The 21886-nt window shown below is 42.4% G+C and overlaps 2 protein-coding genes across 4 annotated transcripts in view; one reads left to right on the top strand and one right to left on the bottom strand.

Annotated features, from left to right (window-relative positions):
• LOC137536564 (synaptotagmin-15-like) overlaps window positions 1-21886 on the top strand; it is a 147945-nt gene that overhangs the window by 18773 nt on the left and 107286 nt on the right. The window contains exon 3 of the mRNA XM_068258809.1: window positions 21596-21794. Coding sequence (XP_068114910.1) covers window positions 21596-21794 — 199 coding nt within the window. The remainder of the gene's footprint in view (window positions 1-21595; window positions 21795-21886) is intronic.
• Window positions 1-21886, bottom strand: part of LOC137536563 (GRIN2-like protein) — a 296606-nt gene that overhangs the window by 233834 nt on the left and 40886 nt on the right. The window contains exons 1-2 of one of the 3 annotated variants that reach the window (XM_068258807.1): window positions 17515-17588; window positions 13647-13800 (exon numbers count right to left, since the gene is read on the bottom strand). The exons of 1 other annotated variant lie outside the window; for it this stretch is intronic. The gene's annotated coding sequence lies outside the window, so the exon portion shown is untranslated. Of the gene's footprint in view, window positions 1-13646; window positions 13801-17514; window positions 17589-21886 lie in introns of those variants that run through there. One more of the 3 variants, XM_068258805.1, reaches the window with a different exon arrangement.

Genomic DNA, 21886 nt, shown 5'->3' with positions numbered 1-21886 from the left:
TGAGTACAGGTTGTCGTCAGACTGACAAGACTGCTTTTGACTGATCCGCCGACCCATAGTTTGAAAAAATCCGGCGTGCGTATGCACCTTAAAGTTATACCTTTATTCAAGTGCTGATAACATATGCAAATACTGAATAGCAACAACCGACTGCTGCTCACTCATTGTTACAATATTAACAAGAGATACGTTTTTAATGTAGAATAGAATTGTAAGGATCCCTCCTGTAGCGTATTCTGTCCGTTGCAGTGGAGCTGCAAATGGACAGTTCTGGCTTATCTGCTTGCACTCGGTTGTGCATTTGCAATGGGTCTCATTGTCCTTTGCAATCGCTCTGCAGTTCTGGGCAGCTCAGGATGCTGTCATCATTCCACCAATTGCTTGTTGCAGCTGAGCTGCGGCCAGATAGCCCTGGATTTCCTGCATGCATGTTGTTACATAATTCTGCATGTATTTCTTATGAGGGTCCTTTGCATTCACAGTTAGCTAGCAAATGGTAATCAAGCCAGCTCAGGATTGAGTGATTACCATTCAGCTGTGTGGAGATTTGCATACCTGCATCCATTGGCTGATGCCAGCATAAAAGTCTGCCTCCCATTTCATACCCCGCCCGTCATAGTGGTCAGTACGCTGATCTACTGGGCACCTTGTTACTCTGTATAGTTCTGTTATTGTAGTTCTATGCGACCTTATTACTTGTGCTTTAGCTAGTTCTTGATAAATATATATGCAGACTTGCTATTATATATTTATCCATTAGTTGAGCCATTTGTTAATTTTCTTATTATTGTGTTTTGCCTAGTTCCATGCTTGATGGACATTAGCTGCATCCGCGGTGGATCAGTGAAGTCCATTATCCAGATAGCTTGGATTCTGCCGTCACCACGTTGGTGACTGTAGTATTCCTGCTACTCTAGTTTCTGGGAACGTAACTATAGGCTGCAGTTGCTATTAGTTATATTCTATCCTGTAGTCTTGCCTGGGTGGATGCCTGCTGGTTACTGTTGTTAGCCTGCTTTCTCTGCTTCTGTGGACGTGACTGTGAGCTGCGGTTGCTACTAGTTACGCTCCAATCTATAGTCCTGTCTTGTATCTGCCTGAAAGCTTGCTATCGCTAAGGCAGCACAGTGCGAACTAAGGCAGCGCAACATCGCACTGCGCTGCCATTGTGTTTTGATTGTAGCGATATCGGAAACCCAGAGCTGCAGTTGCTCTGGGCAGCCTGTGTAACCTCTTCCATTATCCAGCTCTTAGCCTTGTTGCGCTGGGTGGTCAGAAAGTATGACCCCCCAGCATTACAAGAATCAAATTCATCAGGTACATGTAAGCACATACTGTATTTTTTATAAGAAGACTTAATGTGCTCATCAATAATGTAACCTTGATTGTACAATCTAATCAAATCTATGTAGCAGAGGGATTATAGGAGTGAATATAATGTGGATGGATACTTTGGGTGGTACTTCCTACTACATAGAAGTGGTAAACTTGCACAGTCAAGAATTATTAGTAACAACAGTTTGGATAGTGGGCAGCTCTAGCACCTGCTATTTAGCACACAGTGTTGGGGGGTTTAAGGTCATCCGCTGCTGGGAGGTTAAGATTAGGCACCCACTAGAGAAGGTTAAAGGGGCACTACAGCGAAAAACTGTAAAATTTAAAATATGTGCAAACATACACAAATAAGACGTACATTTTTTTCCAGAGTAAAATGAGCCATAAATTACTTTTCTCCTAGGTTGCTGCCACTGACAGTAGGTAGTAGAAATCTGACACAAGCGACAGGTTTTGGACTAGTCCATGTCTTTATAGGGGATTCTCAGGGTTATATTTGTTTTCAAAAGCACTTAGTGCATGGCGGTTGCTCTGTCCAACTGCCCAACAACTGTGTAGGAAGCAGGGAAGTTGGCCAGCATCATTGTTTAAATCCTTTTTAAGGAATATCTTTATAAAGAATAAAAGCCTTGCTGAGAATCCCCTATGAAGAGATGGGCTAGTCCAAAAGCTGTCACTTCTGTCAGATTTATACTGCCTACTGTGACAGCAACATAGGAGAAAAGTAATTTATGGCTCATTTTACTCTGGAAAAAATGTACTTCTTATTTGTATATGTTTGAACATATTTTAAATTTTACAGTTTTTCGCTGTAGTGCCCCTTTAAGGTTAGGAACCACAAGGGCGGTTGTGTGTGAGAGTATGGAGAGGTGGTGGGTTAAGTTTCGGCCTCCACCACTGGGGAGGGGGGTTAAGGTTAGGCACCCACCAGAGGGGGCTAAGTTTAGGAACCTCAGTTCCTAGTGAAATATCCGCATATATTACCATTATTTCACTATATGACTTAAAGGACCGCTATTGTGAAAAATTGTAAAATGTAAAACACATACAAAGAAGAAGTGTGCTTCTTCCAGAGTAAAATAAGCCATAAATTACTTTTCTATGTTGCTATCACTTACGGTAGGTAGTATAAATCTGACAGAACCAACAGATTTTGGACTAGTCCATCTCTTTATAGGGGATTCTCAGCATGGCCTTTATTCTTTATAGACACTCCCTGAAAAGGATTTATATGAAAATGCTGGCCAGCCTTCCTGTTCGCTGCACACTTGGCAGGTTGACTGAGCAATTGCCATTTAATGAGTGCTTTTGGACATAAAGGAAACCCTGAGATTCCCTCATGAAGAGGTGGGCTAGCCCAAAACCTGTCGATTCTGTCAGATTTCTACTACTAACTGTAAGTGATAGCAACATAGGCGAAAAGTATTTTATGGCTCATTTCACTCTGGAAGAAACATACTTCTTATTTGTATGTATTTACATGTATTTTAAATTTTAAGATTTTGTCAATAGTGGTCCTTTAATTTGTAGTATATTGGTACATTTACTGATATTCTACTTCTGGCAATTTCCTGCAGCTTTTAAACTGAGTTTTTTTTTTTTTTTTTGTAACGTTCAATTTTTATTGAAGAATAAAATGTTTTACATTGCTTGTATAATGACAATAACAATAAGTTGGAAAACATACAATTAGAAATAATAATAATGCACGGTTCTATTTGACAACAAGATCTCAGCGACAATTTAAGTAAGTGAAAATCTTCCTTTTGGCAGAGCCAAGCTACGTTTACTTTACAATGAGTTTGTCGTGAGTAGAGATGGCCCGAACGGTTCGCCGGTAAACAGTTCCCGGCGAACTTCCAGGGTTCGCGATCGTGGAGAACCGCAAACTTTTCCGGAAGTTCGGTTCGCCCCCATAGTGCATCTTGAGGGTCAACTTTAACCCTCTACATCACTGTCAGCAGGCACATTGTAGCCAGTCAGGCTACACTACCTCCTGGAGCCTACCCACCCTTATAAAAGGCAGGCAGCGTCAGGCTTTTCACTCACTCGTGTGCCTGCATTAATTAGAGAAGGGAGAGCTGTTGTGCAGAGACCTATAGGGAAAGCTTAGTTAGGCTCTTGTAGGCTTGTTAGCTTGTTCCTTGCTGATTCTTATTGCTAAAAAAGCACCCCTCAACAGCTCTTTTGAGAGCTAATCTTGTTCTTGTGATCTATTTTTGTGTGTGTGTGTGACCCATTTGCATTATATACAGCCCTGTCAGTCAGTCGCAGCTGGCCTTTGGCCCCTTGGCGGTATAATTACTGCTGTGCCAGGAGCACATTATAATACCCATCACTGCATATACCTACTACCTGTTATTCACTTCAGTGCACCCACCTACCTACGTGAGCGCACGCAGTGTCACTGTGCCTGTCCGGTACCTGTCTGTGTGTGACAAGTGCACATTGTAATACCCATCACTGCATATACCTAAATGTTGTTCACAGTGCACCCACCTACCTACGTGAGCGCATGCAGTGTCACTGTGACTGTCCGGTACCTGTCTGTGTGTGACAGGTGCACATTGTAATACCCATCACTGCATATACCTACCTGTTGTGTTCAGTGCACCCACCTACCTACGTGAGTGCACGCAGTGTCACTGTGCCTGCTCGGTACCTGTGCGTGTGACAGGTGCACATTGTAATACCCATCATTGCATATACCTACCTGTTGTTCACAGTGCACCCACCTACCTACGTGAGCGCACGCAGTGTCACTGTGCCGGTCTGGTACCTGTGTGTGTGTGTGTGACAGGTGCACATTGTAATACCCATCACTGCATATACCTACCTGTTGTGTTCAGTGCACCCACCTACCTACGTGAGTGCACGCAGTGTCACTGTGCCTGCTTGGTACCTGTGTGTGTGTGACAGGTGCACATTGTAATACCCATCACTGCATATACCTAAATGTTGTTCACAGTGCACCTACCTACCTACGTGAGCGCATGCAGTGTCACTGTGACTGTCCAGTACCTGTCTGTGTGTGAAAGGTGCACATTGTAATACCCATCACTGCATATACCTACCTGTTGTTCACAGTGCACTCACCTACCTACGTGAGTGCTTGAAGTGTCACTGTGCCTGTCCGGTACCTGTGTGTGTGTGACAGGTGCACATTGTAATACCCATTACTGCATATACCTACCTGTTGTTCACAGTGCACCCACCTACCTACGTGAGTGCACGCAGTGTGATGTACCACTCTGTGCATGCCTGTTAACTGCACCTGTGTGACTGCACATTGTATTAGTCAAGTCAGTGCATACCTTTCACTTCATCCCCCCCCGATATGGACAAAATGGACAAAACAGGTAGAGGCAGAGGTAGAGGCAGACCCAGAGGAAGGCCACCCAGCAGGTCTGTGCGAGGTCGTGCTGATGTGATTTCGTGCAGCCCTGGACCAAAGTACAGTGCTCAGAAGAAGGCACGTCCCATCAACTCCCAAGATTGTCAGGACGTGGTTGACTATTTAACACAGAACACCTCATCTTCCGCAGCCACCAGCGCTACTCCAAGTACCACATCCAATACATTTGACAGTTTGCAGGAGTTATTTGGTGGGGAAATCACTGATGCACAACCATTATTGTTACAACCAGATGAAGGCGCTAAGCAAGTTACACCACCTCATATGTCTGAGTTAGGCGACACTATGGACGTAACAAGTGAGGAGGAGGATGATGAAGTACATGCTGTTGGTGCAGTTTTGGAGGTGTCTGAGGCAAGCGAAGCTGGGCAGGATGATTATGATGGTGACGATGATACGGATGCCACGTATGTTCCCAATAGAGGAGATGAACAGGGGGGGAGTCAGAGAGGAGTAGGAGGAGACGAGTTCCTGAAAGAAGCAGAGGGAGCTCATCATCAGAAACAGCTGGTGGCAGTGTCCGGCGCCATGTATCGCCACCTATGGACAGCCAGCCAACATGTCCTTCAACGTCAGCTGCTGAGGCCACCATAGTGCCATCACCCCAGGGGACTCAGCGGTTTGGATTTTTTGTGTGTGTCTGCCGTAGATCAGAGCAATGCCATCTGTTCTCCCTGCCTCCAAAAATTGAGCCGTGGAAAGGCCAACAACCACGTAGGGACAACTGTCTTACGAAGGCACATGGAGAAAAGGCACAAATTGCAATGGGAAGAGCACCAGAGGAAAACCAGGACATAAAAGAAAAAAACACCCTCCTTCTCCTCTTCCTCCTTCAGGTGCAGTATCTTCAGCAGCTTTCTCCCTTGCACCTTCACAGCCACCCTCCTTCACTCCGCCTCTGACCTTAAGTGGTTCCTGCTCCTCTGCCCACAGCAGCCAGATGTCTGTGAAGGAAATCTTTGAGCGGAAAAAGTTAATTTCTGCCAGTCACCCCCTTGCCCGGTGTCTGACAGCTGGCTTGGTGGAACTGGCTCCCCAGGGCCTATGCTGCATGCCAGGTATGACGGTGTCACACCATCTTAGACATGTCTTACCTCAAAGCCGAGAGTCACACTGGAGCAGCTCTCCTGGCTTAACAAACAGGTGGCTCAGTGGCTGACCCCACACTAGCTGGAGATCGGTAATGTGGTGTGTGACAACTGCAGCATTCTCATTTCCGCTTAAGTGTGGATATTGACACGGTGAGCAGCGATGAACCCTTGGACTACTGGGTGCGCAGGCTTGACCTGCGGCCAGAGCTGTCACAATTTGCCATCCAACTTCTGTCTTGCCCTGCCTAAAGTGTGCTGTCAGAAAGGACCTTCAACGCAGCTGGAGGCATTGTCACTGAGAAGAGAAGTCGCCTAAGTCAAAAAAGTGTTCAGTACCTCACCTTTATCAAAATGAATGAGGCATGGATCCCGGAGGGCTACTGCCCGCCCCAAGACTAAGTCAGTCCCCACACACAGCATCTCTGCCTGCACGCCGTGTGACTGCCTGCCTCAAGACTAAGTCGCTCCCCACACAGCATCTCTGCCCACAGGTCACTTGACTGCCTTCTCCGCCACCACCAATAGGGTCCAGGACTCCAGGTGGATTCCTGAATTTTTATTGCTGCTGCTAGCAGTATCCGCTATAATAATTTTTCTGGTGCATGTACATGCCTGCCTAATTTTTCTGGCTGCACTGCAGCTGCAACAACAAAACAAAAGGCATGTACATGTGCCAATTCCCCTTCATGATCATTACCTTGCCGCAGTGAAGGGGCTTGCGTATCACAATGAAGCAATGACTGATGGCGATATGAGTGTCTCGGGGGGGGGGGGGGGGGGCACACCAAAGATAATAAGGTCGTTGCTTCATTGTGGACAGACCAAATTTGATCAGCTGGACAGCCACTGTTGTTCTATCATTGAGCTACCACAGCCCGGCGACCAAATGGGCTTGAAAACAGCCACGGCCTGCACTCTTGCCATGGTGCACACCAGTCCAGCACAGCCGTCACTACACAAACAGCTGTTTGCGGTGAGTTACACAGTGATTTTGGTGTGTCAGTGTGAAGCAGTACTCTAATTACACTCCCTGATTGATGTATACACATGCAAGATGTTTTAAAGCACTTTAGGCCTGCAATTTAGCATTCAATGTGATTTCTGCCCTTAAAACGCTGCTTTGCGTCAAATCCAGATTTTCCCCCAGGACTTTTGGCATCTATCCCACTCCGCCATGCCCCCCTCCAGGTGTTAGACCCCTTGAAACATCTTCTCCATCACTTTTGTGGCCAGCATAATTTTTTCTGTTTTTCAGAGTTCGCATCCCCATTGAAGTCTATTGTGGTTCGCGAACTTTTCCGTGAACCGAACATCCCGTGAAGGTTCGCGAACCGAAAATCGGAGGTTCGCGACATCTCTACTTATCAGCCCTGATAAAATCTTCGACTGAGCATTCAGTCTGGCTTTGCTCAGGAATCATTATAGCTGAGTCATTATAGCAGAGCTAGAAGGGGGCAGGCTTGGGCTTGAAAAGACATCAGAGAAGACACTCAGCTATAATGATTCCTGCGCAAAGTCAGACTGAATGCTCAGTTTGGGATTTTATCAGGGCTGATTATATGGTAAATTACATGAGTGTGCTTGGTCTCTGGTTCACTTTAAATACTTACCCATAGGCTTCCTGCTGTCATTTTCTTGTTTCTAGTTTTCAAAGTTTGCTTCCCCATTAAAGTCTATTGCAGTTCGCGAAAGTTCGCGCGAACCGAACTTTTGAGGAAGTTCATGAACCCGGTTCGTGAACCAAAAATCGGAGGTTCGGGCCATCTCTAGTCATGAGATATGCATTAATATATAACTGTTATATCTATCTATATGATATAACTCTTATTTTGCTACTTCAAGAAGTCTCAAGGTTCACAATAATGAGGGCAGATAATTTCTCTAGGGCGAAATATATTTTCTGAAACTTATTCAGTGAGCCATAATTTCCATTTGGAATCTATGTTCAAAAGCTTTGTTTCTAGACCACAATAATTTTTCCAATTCTGCTTGGTTTGGTTTGTGATATAGGACAGGGAAGGGGCGTCTTCGTTTTTCCAATGTGAACATATCATGTGCCTAGTAGCTGCTATTATATGAAAAATGATGAATCTATAAGTTAAAGGAATATTATCTATTCCTATGTTTAGTAAAACTAATTGAGGAGTCAAACAGAAGGAGGAGTTAATTATAGATTCAATATAAGCTTGTACTTCCCGCCATAAGCCTTGAATATGAACACATTCCCATATTAAGTGGATGAGTGTTTCTACACATCCACATTTTCCTCCAGCATAGGGTTGATTCCGTAGAGTTGAACCCAGTGGGATAAGCAATGAGAGTACAGTAGTAGGTAGCAGAGTTTAAAGCTTGTCGCATATCATTTATTGTAACAGGCGATCTGAGATCATAGTTCCAGACATTTAGATATTTAGAGAGTTTAGATATTGATTGAGAGGAAAATTCTTTTTAAAATAAAGAAATCCCGCCTTTTAAAGGGATAGAGCTGTTCATAAAATTATATATATATATTACGAGGAAGCCATGGAGAAATGTTAGAAATTGTAAACTGAGGTTTTTTTTGCAATTAACCTTGCACCCAAAATATCAGCTCTTTTGAATGTACGCCACCTACACCTCGTGAATCCATGGCATGTACATGGTCATGTACCCTCCACCGGGTAATAGGGTACAGGCGCACCAGCGGCAATAGAGAGAAGATACAGGAGAAGGCGGGCTGGTGAATAGGTGAACATTTGCTCTGATGTAAAACAACATTAAATGGAGGAAACAAGGGGACTGGCAGGTGGCTGCGGCTCCACAGATTTCCAATAGATTTCATGCTGAAATTTATTGTAAATTTGTGTACAGTGTGTTGCAGTAATAGATACCTTTCTGATTAGATTTTGATCAGAAAGGGATCTATCTGATAGTTAAATCTAGTGGCCATCGACAAGTATATAGGCACCTTAAAGTGGTATGAAACTCAGCATTTCTCCCTTGTTCTAAAATACTATTTACAGCTTAAAACTGGGGCGTACCAATAGGGGGTGCAGAGGTAGTGACCACATCGGGGCCCTTGGGCCCCAAAGGGCCCTCCCTCAACTACAGTATTAGCTCTCTATTGGTCCTGTGTTCATAATAATCACTTCTATTGAATAGTGGTAATCATTAACAAGCTGTTTCCCATCCCTTCCCCATCCCCTACTTGCACCTCTGACACTGTAGTTGCCATTGGCAGGTTTTGGTGCGCCGTATCAATAGTTATGCATAGAGTGCTTGGAGGGCCCCATTGTAAAACATGCATTGAGGCCCACTGCTCTTTAGCTACGCCACTGGCTTAAAACTTACCATCAGAAAAAGATGGTAGCATTCAAACTGTTAAACACAGCACTTTCTTCTTCAGTGGGAAGCTTATTGCCAAAGTTAGGTCAGAACCCAAGTGATTACATTATCTTTTTTATGTTTGTTTAGCAGCCAGAAAGTCACTATTAGTAAACATTCATGTGCAGTGTTTCAGCTTGCATGGATAACAAAAGATAAAAAAACAACAACAAAGAAATCTCACTAGGTACCTTATAATATATAAATATAGCTATGCAATAAAATGCAATGTCAGATTTCAGAGCAGGTAAACTGTACTTTGGGAACTTGTAATTTATAAATGGACAATAATGCTTGTGCACAAAAGCAAATATGATAACTGTATGGGTAATAAAAAGTAAGAAAACACATTTTTGTTGAATACTAGCTGATGGCCCAGCGTTGTCCGGGTATGTATTTGGCTGGTGTTGGCTCCGCCCACTTCTTCTGACCCTAACACACAATTACTCAATTACTCAATGACCTAGTTTGTAAGTTTTGCAGTCTTTGGCACCAATAATGTGCAGTGAAATAAAACAAATCTGATTGTACCAGGTTTGAGGCTTGTGCCATTAACAGTGCAAGAAAGGCAGCAATTAAATATTCCCCTTGAAAATCAATAGGTGATTTTTTTATTGACTTTTGTAGGCTCCACCCACTTTTCTAAATATTAATCCCAGTCACCCAGTGACCAACAGTGCATAGTTTGAGAACCCTACCATAAAAAGTGTAAGAATGGCTGCAGTTTACATTTTCTCAGTGAAATTTGTATTTGTCTCTGCCCACTTTTTGGTTATGTGGATAAAAAGTATCCTATTTGTTAATCCAGGTAATGTACTATGTGTGTGCCAAATTTCACACACATAGGACCACTATCGCAAACAATTGTAACATTTAAAATACATGTGAACACAAACTGTACAAACAAGAAGTATGTTTCTTTCAGAGTAAAATGAGCTATAAATGAATTGTCTCCTATGTATGTTATAACTTACAGTAGTTAGTAGAATTCTGACAGAACTGAAAGGTTTTTGACTAATCCATCTCTTCATGGGTGATTCCCAGTATTTCATTTATTCTTTACAAAAACACTCTCTGGAAAGGATCTATATAAAGATGCAGGCCTCCCCCACCTGTTTGCACACTATTTTGGCAGTTGGACTGAGCAACTGTCATTCACTAAGTGATTTTGAAAGTAATGAAAACTCTGAGAATTCCCCAAGAGGAGATGGGCTAGTTCAAAACCTGTCAGTTTTGCCAGATTTCTACTACCTACTGTAAGTAACAACCACATAGGAGAAAAGTAATGTGTAGCACATTTTGCTGTGGGAGAAATGTACTTTTTTTGTATTTAAATCTTTTTATTGTGGCACATATACAACATATCAGTCATATACATCAAGACCAATAATTTACTGTCCGCATTTCAACAATAAAAAGACAGTTTTTATATGTTTTCATCTGTTTTAAATTTCACAATTTTTCATGTTAGTGGTCCTTTAAAATGAACCTGAGGTAAAAAAATAAAGTTAGATACTTACCTAGGTAGAGGAAGGCTGAGGCTTCCCGGGTCTTTCTTGACCCCACCATTGCCGGACATGGAGTTTATGGTTATCTCTGCATATAAGAACCTTGATAAACGTAAGTTTCATAACTCACCTTGTCAGTAGCCCCTTCATCAGTACAGTCCTTCAGAGTTAGAGAGCTTTGTCTCTTTGTCTACCCTGACTCTTACAGTCTGAACAACCAGGGGTGTGGAGTCGGAGTCGAGGATTCAGAGTTGGAACAATTTTAGTGAATCTGCCGTCAGAGTCAGTGGTTTCATAAACTGAGAAGTTGGATGATTTTTGAACCCACTCCATAGCCCGAGAGTCAAGGAGTCAAGGAGTCGGAGCAATTTAGGTACCTAGGGTGCTTCAATTAAATGTGCTTGTATAAATGAGGAAAGGGATTGAGAAAATATAAAGATAATTATAAACTCACTCAGTAGAAGGCAAGCATACATCTTTGTATTCAAATTGTCAATGTATTTTTTTACAACTGCTGTCTCATGAAATCGAATATTGAAATACTAGTGCGGGGAGTTTCCATCTGTCCTTATTTACATGTCATGAGCTGTGAACGTCGCTGCCTCAGCTTCACATTCATCAGCACATGGGAGGAGTAGTTGCACAACAGGTTTCAGGCAGAGCCTTTTCCGACACCTCAACTCAAATATCCTCAGTGCTGCTTCATAAAACACAGTGAGGATTTATAGGAACTTACTGAACTCACTTAGTAAGCAGCACACTTTGGAATGCATTATGTGGTAGCAAAATGTCAGCCAGAAAGAAGAGAGTGACAAAGGTTTGCCAGTGAGGCGAGTCAGCCTAGGCTGTCTGCACCTAAGTTTGTGACTTTAGTGTGGGGTCATCCCACTTGGTCTGTCAGACTTACTGCAGGTCTTCCAGTAACTTCTGCTATATCTTGTCTAGCAAGCTTTGAAAAAATGTTATTTGTTTAGTAAATTTGTGAACAAAGGCAAAAATATTGTGTATATGCAAAAAAGGGCATGCAGAAAAAAAGAGCGCCCAATAATGCTGAACATAGTAAAACATTGGTATTAAATACCGATATTTTACTATAAAAGCGTAAATTATCAATATTAAATACTTATATGTTACTATGGGCAAACCTAATCCTACTCTCACACAGAACCCGCCCACCCGACGTCTAGCTGGTGCACCCACACCGCCGCCCTGACTCCGGAACCTGTGTAACCTTTACTGGAACCTGTGTAACCTCCTCACCAAAGTTATGAGCAGCGCTCTTGTGCCCAGCAGCCAGGTGCACCCTATGCCACTCATCCCCCTGTCTGGTGCCCACACTGCACCCCAGTGGAGCTCCCATCCTTCTCCATCCAGATACCAGACCTGTTACTGCTGCTGTAGCCTGCCTATACATTCCTCAGCGCATGCAGCGACTGGAGTAAATAGGTGCAGCCATAAGCGGCAATACAAAATATCGGGATTTGGATGCCCACGATGCCCGATATATCAGTACCGGCTAGATATCGGGCATCCAAATTTCCACTCTGGCGCCCAAAGGCTGCTAATTTGTTTTGGCACCTATTTACTCCACTCGCCGCATGCGCCCTTTTTTCCTGCTCCGAAAAATATTAGCAGCATAGGTATATCTAATGCCTGGTACACACCATGCAATTTTCTGTCAGATAGACAGGTCGAATTGATTATTTCGGACAGGTCTGATTTCCAATTGTTCTGATAGATTTAGTATAGCAGTGATCGGAAATTCAGTCAGAAAAAAGATCAGATGGAACCTGTCGGAAACAATCAATTCGATTCATCTATCTGACGGGAAATTGCATAGTGTGTAGCAGTCATAACTCAGTTTACTATTACTAAAAAGCACTCTTTATTGCTGTAAGTGTTTCGGTGTGAATATTGTAATACACGCGTTTGGTTGATCACAAGAACATCGCTGGTATAAAAGAAAGTGCTGTGTGCTATTTCAACAGCTGTCAATGCTATGCAATTTCATTTTCCCCCCAAAAGCAAGAAAGCATGCTGCAATTTTTACTGTGATTGCATTTAGGTTAAAGTCAATAGGAGTGGAAAAAAATGCATACCAAATGGGTGCTGTGCCCAGTTACATTTTTTTTTTTTTTTTTTTTTTTGCTAACGAAATTAATCGTTGGAAAATGCAGATACAATCACACTGGGAAAAAGTAAAAATTGCACAGAAATCCTACTGCACAAAAAAAGTGTGTTAAAATTTGAAAAATCACAATTGCAATGCAATTCAATACCAAATATGGTGCTGTGCCCAGTTTAATTTTTTTATGCCAATTAAATCAATCGTTGGTAAAAGGCAAATATAATAATCACACCAGTAAAATGTAAAAACTGCACAAAAAGCACACCGTCTGGAAAAACTTGTGTTAACATTTGAAAAAATGTAATTGTAATGCAGTGTATTTGCAATTTTCAGTGGAAAAATGAGCCCTAAGGCCCTGATGCACAAACTGCAGGCCCAGAACAATATACTGAAGGCTCTATCACAAGTAAAGATGGTCCAAACCTCCGATTTTCGGTTCGCAAAGTTCGGTTCGTGTGAACTTTCGCAAACCGCAATAGACTTCAATGGGGAGGCGAACTTTGAAAACTAGAAAAATTTATGCTGGCCACAAAAGTGATGGAAAAGATGTTTCAAGGGGTCTAACACCTGGAGGGGGGCATGGCGGAGTGGGATCAGTGCAAACAACAGTACTTAGGTAACATGAACTGCATGCCACACTAGATGCGCATTGCGCTGTACTCTGCTTGCATTAGTGCCATTAGTATTGCTGTGCTCTGTCTGTGCATGGCAATATTACTGATGATTCATGCATTAGGCCCAGGCGCCCAGCATGTTTCAAAATATGGTATACATTGGCATTAGTATGCATTAACATTTTTACCTACCATTTTTGAGAGAAAAATGCATGCGGCATCAGCATCGATTTTCTATAGCATAAGACTTGACTGTAGCACAAATGCAGTGCTGTCCATAGTGTGAAAGAGGCCTTGGAACTCTATGCTAAAACACTTTATATGTACTTTGCAAACATGCATACACCTGTAAAAAAAAAAGAAGATGCAATAAACACAAAATGTGAAAGATCCTCTAGCTAGCTACAAACTGAAATGGAAAATACATTTTTAGTAGCATCAAATTGCAGAATGACTTGTGCAGCACTGATCTACGTATATGACAATTTAATATTAAGAGTAAAAATTCCCTTTAACTCTGGCTGCAAGAAGGGAAAAAGTTAAAGTTATGATTATTAAATTTACTTTCCAGCAGTGGCGTAACTAAGGAGCTCGAAATCGGAATCCGTGATCAGCCGTGATCACGGATAGTGATTTGAAATGCATTTGTAATTTCATCGGCATTCAACCTGTAATTCTGGCTTACAAGCCGTAATAACGAGTCAGAACCCGTGATGATTACTAAGAGGGTTATAGCAAAGCCCCCTTACATGCTAGAAACTTTGCCAAATGTGCAGGGTAGTTATGGGAAAAAACAGCTTTTCTTCTAGTTTTTGAGAAAATCTCAAAGTTCTCATTCTGAGTGTAGGAAATGTTTCAGCAGCCGCCAACTTCAGAGGTTAATAGCAAAGACCTCATATGTGCTAGAAAGAACAATTTTGCAGTGTGTTTAGAAGAACACTGGGAACTAGAGGAAACTTTTTTTTTTCAAAAAGACCTCAGTTTTTGAGAAAATCGGTGTTAAATTTAGAGGGAAAAAATAGCCAAATCATTGCGCTAAAATTACAGATAATGTATCAACATGTATATAAATATATTTTTCTTTATGTTCAGAGTGTGGGAAATAAAATAAAAAAATTAAATGGGGTCCCCCCCTACCGAGACTCTTAAACCTCTTGTCCTCCAAGCCGGCTGGGATAGCCTGAATCCGGAGCCTCGGCCGAGTGGGGCTTCGCACCCTGAGCTATACCAGTCCGCATGGTCCATGGTATGGGAGGGGGCTCCCGGGGAGAGGGGCGGACAATCCATGCACAAGGCACTCTTCCCCACCTCAGGTTCCCAAGAAGGAGGCGGGGGCCTACGACGCCTTGAGGGGGGTTCGCTGTGTCATCTGGGAGGTTCCTTTAAGAATTGGACCCCCAGATGCCCATCCCCCTCCCAGGAGAAATAGGTACATAGTGCCCACAAAGGGTTGAGTGAAATAAAAATGCAACAACAAGAACATTATTTTATTTGTCTTAATTGACCAGAAATTGTTACCTGTACCTTTAATAAAATGTTCCCACGCCAATATCCTCGGAAAAGTCCCACACCAATATCCTCTAATCTTGCGAGCTTCATTACGTTGATTGAAGATCTCCACTCACCTGCCACCACACACCACCGCTCGCCACACAGCTCTAGCTGTACTCTGTATAGCTAGAACTAAAGCATCTTTAAATTTTAGCTATAAGGCTCCCCATTGGTATTAACCGCTAAAGTCGGTGGCTGCTGAAATATTTCCCACACTCAGGATGAGAACTTTAAAATCAATTATGTCAAAAACTATAACATTCTCTTAATTTCTTTTGTTCACACTGTGCTTCTTAACATACACAGCAAATTTGGTGTTTCTAGCCCATACGGGGACTTTGCTATTCACTATAAAATTAATCACGGGTACCGACTTGTGATTACGGATGTAATGCGAGATTCCAACTGGAAACTGCATTCGAATTCAAAATTATCCGTAATCCGTGATTCTATCCGTAATCACGATCACGGTCAACCGGAAGTGGGTGAAGCAGTGATCGAAACCACTTGAATCCGGAATTGGGCGCATCTGAGCATCACTGTTTATTACCAGTATAGCACCAATAAAATGCTAATAAGATGGTCCAGGGGCCCCGGTACAGTACGCTACCTCTGCATCCCCTATTGCTATGCTACTGCTTCCCAGAAATCAACAGGGGACATGCTACTCTCACTAAATATTGTTGTTTTGAATGAATGCATACTTCTTTCTTGCTATGAATAAAAATAAATGGTCCTACGTTTCTAGTTCCATGTTTAGAAAGGGATTTAGGAGGTAAAAAAGGTTTGTAAATACACTATTAGAATACTTCATTTTCTTCCATATGAACTCCCTCTGTGTGAGAAAGCTGCTAAAATGATCATTCAAATTGAACTGAAGCTTCTTTTTTATTATGATAGTTTAGTTGTGGCTGTAATGTGCGCTGCATAGACAGCAATGTTAATTGCAGCTATAGCTGCCATAATATATTTATTATCTGCAATATTTAGAGAAAAATGGATAAGAAAACATAGTTTAAAAAACCTTCCCACTAAATGGGCTTCTAACTAAACATAAAGTTGAGAACTCCTCTGATGCAAGCCTAATTCTTGCCACTAACAAAGCACAGTGTTTAACTGCTGAAACTTGAAATTACTTTTGGTGGGAACTTGGAATTCCTGTCGTGTTTACAGGGTAAAAAAACAACAACCAAGAGAGTACTGTGAGCCCTCTAGTTTAGTTTATCAAATAATGCAAATAAAAGAGTAGAAAAAAGTAATGGATGGGAAAAATTAAAAACAGATGGTTGCCCAAACTGTACACAACTTTCAAATGTTCTCCCGTCACACACCTTTCCAAGTCCGATAAACAGACCTCCGTGCCGGTGCCCACCTCCTGCAGGTACACCACCCCTGCACAGCCGTAGTCAATGTACAAAACGGAGACGGCACACAAATGGCTTCAGTAGAAAAACTGTATTAAAGCATGTAGAAGCACACACTTCCTCAGGTGTGACACCTGAGGAAGGGCTCCGCCCGAAACATGTCGTGTGTGCCTCTACATGCTTTAATACAGTTTTTCTACTGAAGCCATTTGTGTGCCGTCTCCGTTTTGTACATAAACTGTACACAACTCCCTTAGGAGTTAAAAAGTATATTACTGTGAGGGAGGATACCCCCAAAAAAGTATAAAATAATTAAAACAGGTTAAACTTACTTCAAAAAAAAGGACTATAATCAAAATAAAAAAAAACGAATTTTGTGGGTATCCGCCTACTTTCTCAGGTCAGTAAAACAGTGTCTAAAGGTTAGGATAGACTAGCTTGAAGCACCTGTAGCTATTAAATTATTTTTGCATCTTGACTATAGTCCTCTTCTTGAGTTAAGCTCTCCTTACCTTTTAACCTATTTTTGATCATGATATGAAATGGCTCCGGTGGATAACGAAATCTGATAACAATAAACATTGTTGTCAAACTTGGTTAACAATAAATACCGTTGTTAAAACAGACGGGAAATAATAACAAAAAGATATTAATGTTAAAAATCATTACGTAATTCCACAATACAGCTTAACCCAACCCTACTCTCACACAGAACGCTCCACTGGTGGTGCCTAAAACTAACCACTCCCCTGGTGGTGCCTAACCCTAACTACCCTCTGGTGGTGGCTAACCCTAACCTGCTTTTTTCGCGTATTAATGATAATTGCATTAAGGTCTATGGCGGGGCCCTTTTTGTCCACCCTCAGCCGGCGCCCTTTTTTCCTGCTACCACTTTTTTGGCGTTTGTCTCCCTCCCAATGATGTATTAAAATTATCTTTGTTTATCAGCCATGCACAGAGCAGGCTAATTCCAGCTTTGAAGAAAGTTATTAAATTAGACTATAATTCATCCACTTCTGCAGTGAACTTAACAGGTTCAACAAGGATGAAAATGCTAACAGTCCTTAAAGTTCAAGATATGCATTTTTCTACTTAGTAAACTGTTATTTGCTTAAAGGGCTACAAATTGTTTATTAGGTACCTACGTGATACACAAACCATGCCAAGCATGAAGTTCTAAGGCTTTCTCCTTTGATGATGGGACACATGAAAGTACCAGTTCTGAAGCAAAATAACATAAATTGGTCTGAACAGGTTTCATTGATGTTCATTTTTACATAGACTTTGATCGCTGTAGAGATTACTGGTTACAAAATGTAATGGTTTACAGAGTTGAAAAAATCTTAAAATGAAATCATTGCATATAACTTTTTTCAACATCTAGTAAATAATATCAACTATTCTGACTATAAAACCATCAATCTCAATGCAGGACAAAGTGAATCCTGGCGCTAAACAAGGTGCATTGACACCAACAGCCATCCATCTGAACCAACGCTAGGTTTCCACATCTGCTGTTATGTATGCATGGGCAGGGCCATCTTGGTTGTACTGTCAGCACTTTGCACAGATGCTTGGAAAACCCTGTGCATTAACTACTCAAATTATTATCACCTTGTTGTCCGAAATCAGAAAGAATATCAATGAGACCATTTATTGGCACAACACAGCTGTTTTCTGAAGTAATTTTTAAGAGCCATACACATCATAAATTAAAGTCATTAGAAACAAACAATCTTCATAAGGTTATTCAGACATTGTTTGCATAAAAAGCTGCCCAATGAACCCCAAAGACAATGCCAAATGTCAAAGGTCTACCAAAAAGCCTGGAACCTTACCCTCCAGTGCAAGCACTCCAATCTATTCAGAAATGTTTCTGCTGTAATAAATCTTATCAGTCAGACTGGCTCTACTCTCACCATCACCGAAGACAGTGAGAGAGGAAAGCTTGTCATCTCACAAGGGAGACCGAGGGAGGGGGGCTGGGGGTTGGTTAATTCACCCTTGACGCAGCCTGTGCGCTGCCCATGGTGCATTCCAGCTACTTCCTCCTTTTGGTTCTAAATGAGAAAGTCTTGAGATCTAGAATGCATCGTGGAGGGCAGCGCACAGAGTTAACCCCCCTACCGTGGTCCGCTGTGCTTGGAATTCTGCTTCGGAACACTCATGTTTACTAAATATCATGTTAATAACTCAATGCGGGCATACTATGCAGTCACATTACACATACCACAACACCTAAATTCCCTTGTCTGGTCTGGGGTTTGAATCCTGGCTGAATCCAGTATCTATTTAGTAAGGAGCCCTTAGGCAAGACTCAGTAACACTGCAGAGTGGCCTATCAAGAGTTGCAGCTCTTGCAGCTCTCAAGTGCTTTGAGTCCAACAGGCATGTTAGCATTATGTTAATGCTTGGACAAATTAATATTCACCCTAGCATCCTTAGCATTGCTGAATGCTGATTGATTTTAGTCTTGTTACTGAATCAGGCCCTAATCCTCACTGAGATAGTTCTGTTTGTATTGGTGTAAAATAAGCAGTGCAGAGAACTATCTCAGGAATGACACAGTCAGTAAGTAAAAGTCCAGCAGAACCGATGGATACCTTTAATTTAATTTTAAAGAAAGATCATTCAGGGTTAAGGCAGAGTTTTAAGACCATAAAGTGAAAGTACTGACTTGGCTTTCACAAGAATTCAGACCTGAATCCCATGAATGATTTGTGAACTGAGCTGAAAGGCTTGTCAAAGCAAGGAAGCCCACACACTTTTCTGTTTTACACCATTTAAAGTAGAACATTTGAGTAAAATTTCAAGCAAACATATTGTGAGAAGCTTGTAAAAGACTATCCTATAGCCCAGTTCATACAGGCGGCTGACAGCTTGTTTGTGTAGGCCTTTCTGGGTGCCATTACAAAACACTGCACTAACATTAGTACATTTAGGTAGGTAGCAGTTGCTCCTAAAATATTGCATTTGGTGGATTTGAACTGCAAGTATGATAGCCAATCACAAATGGTCTGTGTAGGCCATTCTTTATACAGCCCAACCCAATTTAGTTGCATATTAGAGATGTCGCAAACATAGAATTTTCCATTTGCGAACACAAACCTCAAAAAAACGTTTGCAAACAGGCAAATCTGGCAAACTGCCATAGACTTAAATGGGCAGGCACATTTTAAAACCTACAAAGATTGTTTTTGGCCACAAAGGTGATGAAAAAGTTGTTTCAAGGGGTCTAACACCTGGACAGTGGCATGCCAGAGGGGGATCCATGCCAAAAGTCCCACCAAAAATTACGGAGTTGACACAAAGTTGGGTTTTAACCCCTAAAGGGCAGAAATCACATTATGCACAGCTCTGGGTGTCAGTGGGCTGTGGAGTGTCTCACACAGAGAAATGCAATAGTATTATCAGAATACAGTGAAATGAGTGGTTCTGTGCCTGCGACTCAATGAGGCAAAAGCAGTAGTGTGCACACAGCTCTGGGTGTCAGTGGCAGAGCAGGGACAAGATCCTCCAGCACCCAAGGCTGAGACACCAAAGTGCGCCCCTCCATCCCTCCCATCCCAGCTGTCACACACTGATTGCTATTAGACTAAGAGGGCCACAGGGCTCACAACCTCCCCAACACCTTAATATCTAGTTATCTGGCTTGCGGTCACTGCTATGTATCCCCTTTTCTTATTTCTTTCTGCTTCATACGCAATTAGGAATGACAGCTGAATGAATTGTGCGCCCCCTCCTACACTGCGCCCTGAGGCTGGAGCCTCTCCAGCCTATGCCTCGGCCTGGCCCTGGTCAGTGGGCTGTGGAGTGTCACACACAAAAGAAACCACAGGAGACCATTGTGCTAGCTCTCAAAAGTACTGTTTGGGGTTCTTTCACTGCTAGTGAGGAACAAGGACACAGGCCTAGTTTATGCTTTCCCTACCTATCTGCAGCAAGTCTGACCCTGCTCTCACTAACAGTCAGCAGCCAACAGAGAATTAATCCAATATAGCCACCGCAACTGGTTTTTGATGGGGGGGGGGGGGTATAGGAAGGGGTGCTAGCTGATTGGTTGCCATGTGTCTGCTGACTGTGAGGTAAGGGGTCAAAGTTTAGCTCAATGATGATGGATAGGGGCTAATCGAACACGCCAAATGTTTGCTGTTCGCCACGAATGCAAACAGCGGATGTTCGCAGAATACTGCTCGCCGGCAAACAGTGTGGGCCATCTCTATTGCATATACAGCACCTAAGCAGCAGTTGACTCCCAGCTGTTGGGCAGCTGAACCCCACAGTACACATGCACTTCAATCACCAATTTATGCATTCCCATGTATTACTGAAGTTAAACAATTAAAAGGCTAAATACTAATTGGAAGTAAACTTTTGTACTACAGGAAATCAGAGGTGGTATATAAAAGCTCTAATAACCTGATATGTAAGCTTTAACTTTAAAGCGTACATTGTTTTTTTATTTATTTATTTTGGCAAAGAATTTTGTTGTGCTTCATACTTTCCATATTCACCCAATAAATTGTCCATTGGCTCAGACTGGTGTGAGAGTGAGCACAGATCATTCTTTTTCTATATTTTTTAATAATGCAGAGACTACTTTATTAAATTGTTTGAATATAGTTATGCAGTACTTTATATTCTGAAGCATAAAAGCAACTTTACCAATATAATCCTGCTTTTAAAGGGACCCTGGGCAGTCATTAAAAATGAAATTGTGACTTACCTGGGGCTTCCTCCAGTCCACTGTAGGCCGCAGGGTTCCCCAGCGCACTCCTGGCTCCTTTCCCGGTCCCGGCTGGTGGCTCCGTTATCGTACGACTTCGGCCTGAAGTCGTCAGCAGGGCTGCTTCCCACTTTGCTCATACCCGTCATGATACTCCGGCCGGCGCGAGAGTCCTACGCATGCGCAGTTCAATATTAGAGAACTGCACATGCACAGGCCTCTCACGCCGGCGTGATGACGCGTATAGGCAAAGTGGGAAGCAGCCCTAACGACTTCAGGCTGAAGTCGTACAACAACAGAGCCACCAGCCGGGACCGGGAGAAGAGCAAGGAGGATGCCGGGGGACCTCGTGGCCTACGGTGGGCTAGAGGAAGCTCCAGGTAAGTGACAATTCAATTTTTAATGACTGCTCAGGGTCCCTTTAACAAAGAAAAACATGCATTTTATTCTATTAAATGATTTTTGTTTTATTTTATGTTTTTTTTTTTTTTGCCATTTAGAACAGGTGGCAGCAGTCGCTGGAGGAGTTGTAGGAGGAGTACTGCTGTTGTTCTTGATCGGCATTGGAGTCTATTTCTTATGGAAGAAAAGGTGTATTGGCCCTTCATATCAAGAACTGCTTAATGCAGCATCACCAATACACACTGAAGTTACTGGTGTTGAGAAAGGGCTGTCTCCATCATATGGCAAGGACTGTGGGTAAGAAACAATATACATGTATCTGTATTAATTACAAGCTAGTACAGACTTTGAAGCATTATTAGAAGAGGACCTCCTGCCCAACCTACTTT

The sequence above is a fragment of the Hyperolius riggenbachi genome, chromosome 10 (assembly GCF_040937935.1).
Source record: "Hyperolius riggenbachi isolate aHypRig1 chromosome 10, aHypRig1.pri, whole genome shotgun sequence".
NCBI lineage: Eukaryota > Metazoa > Chordata > Amphibia > Anura > Hyperoliidae > Hyperolius > Hyperolius riggenbachi.
This window is presented reverse-complemented; position numbering and strand designations above follow the sequence as displayed.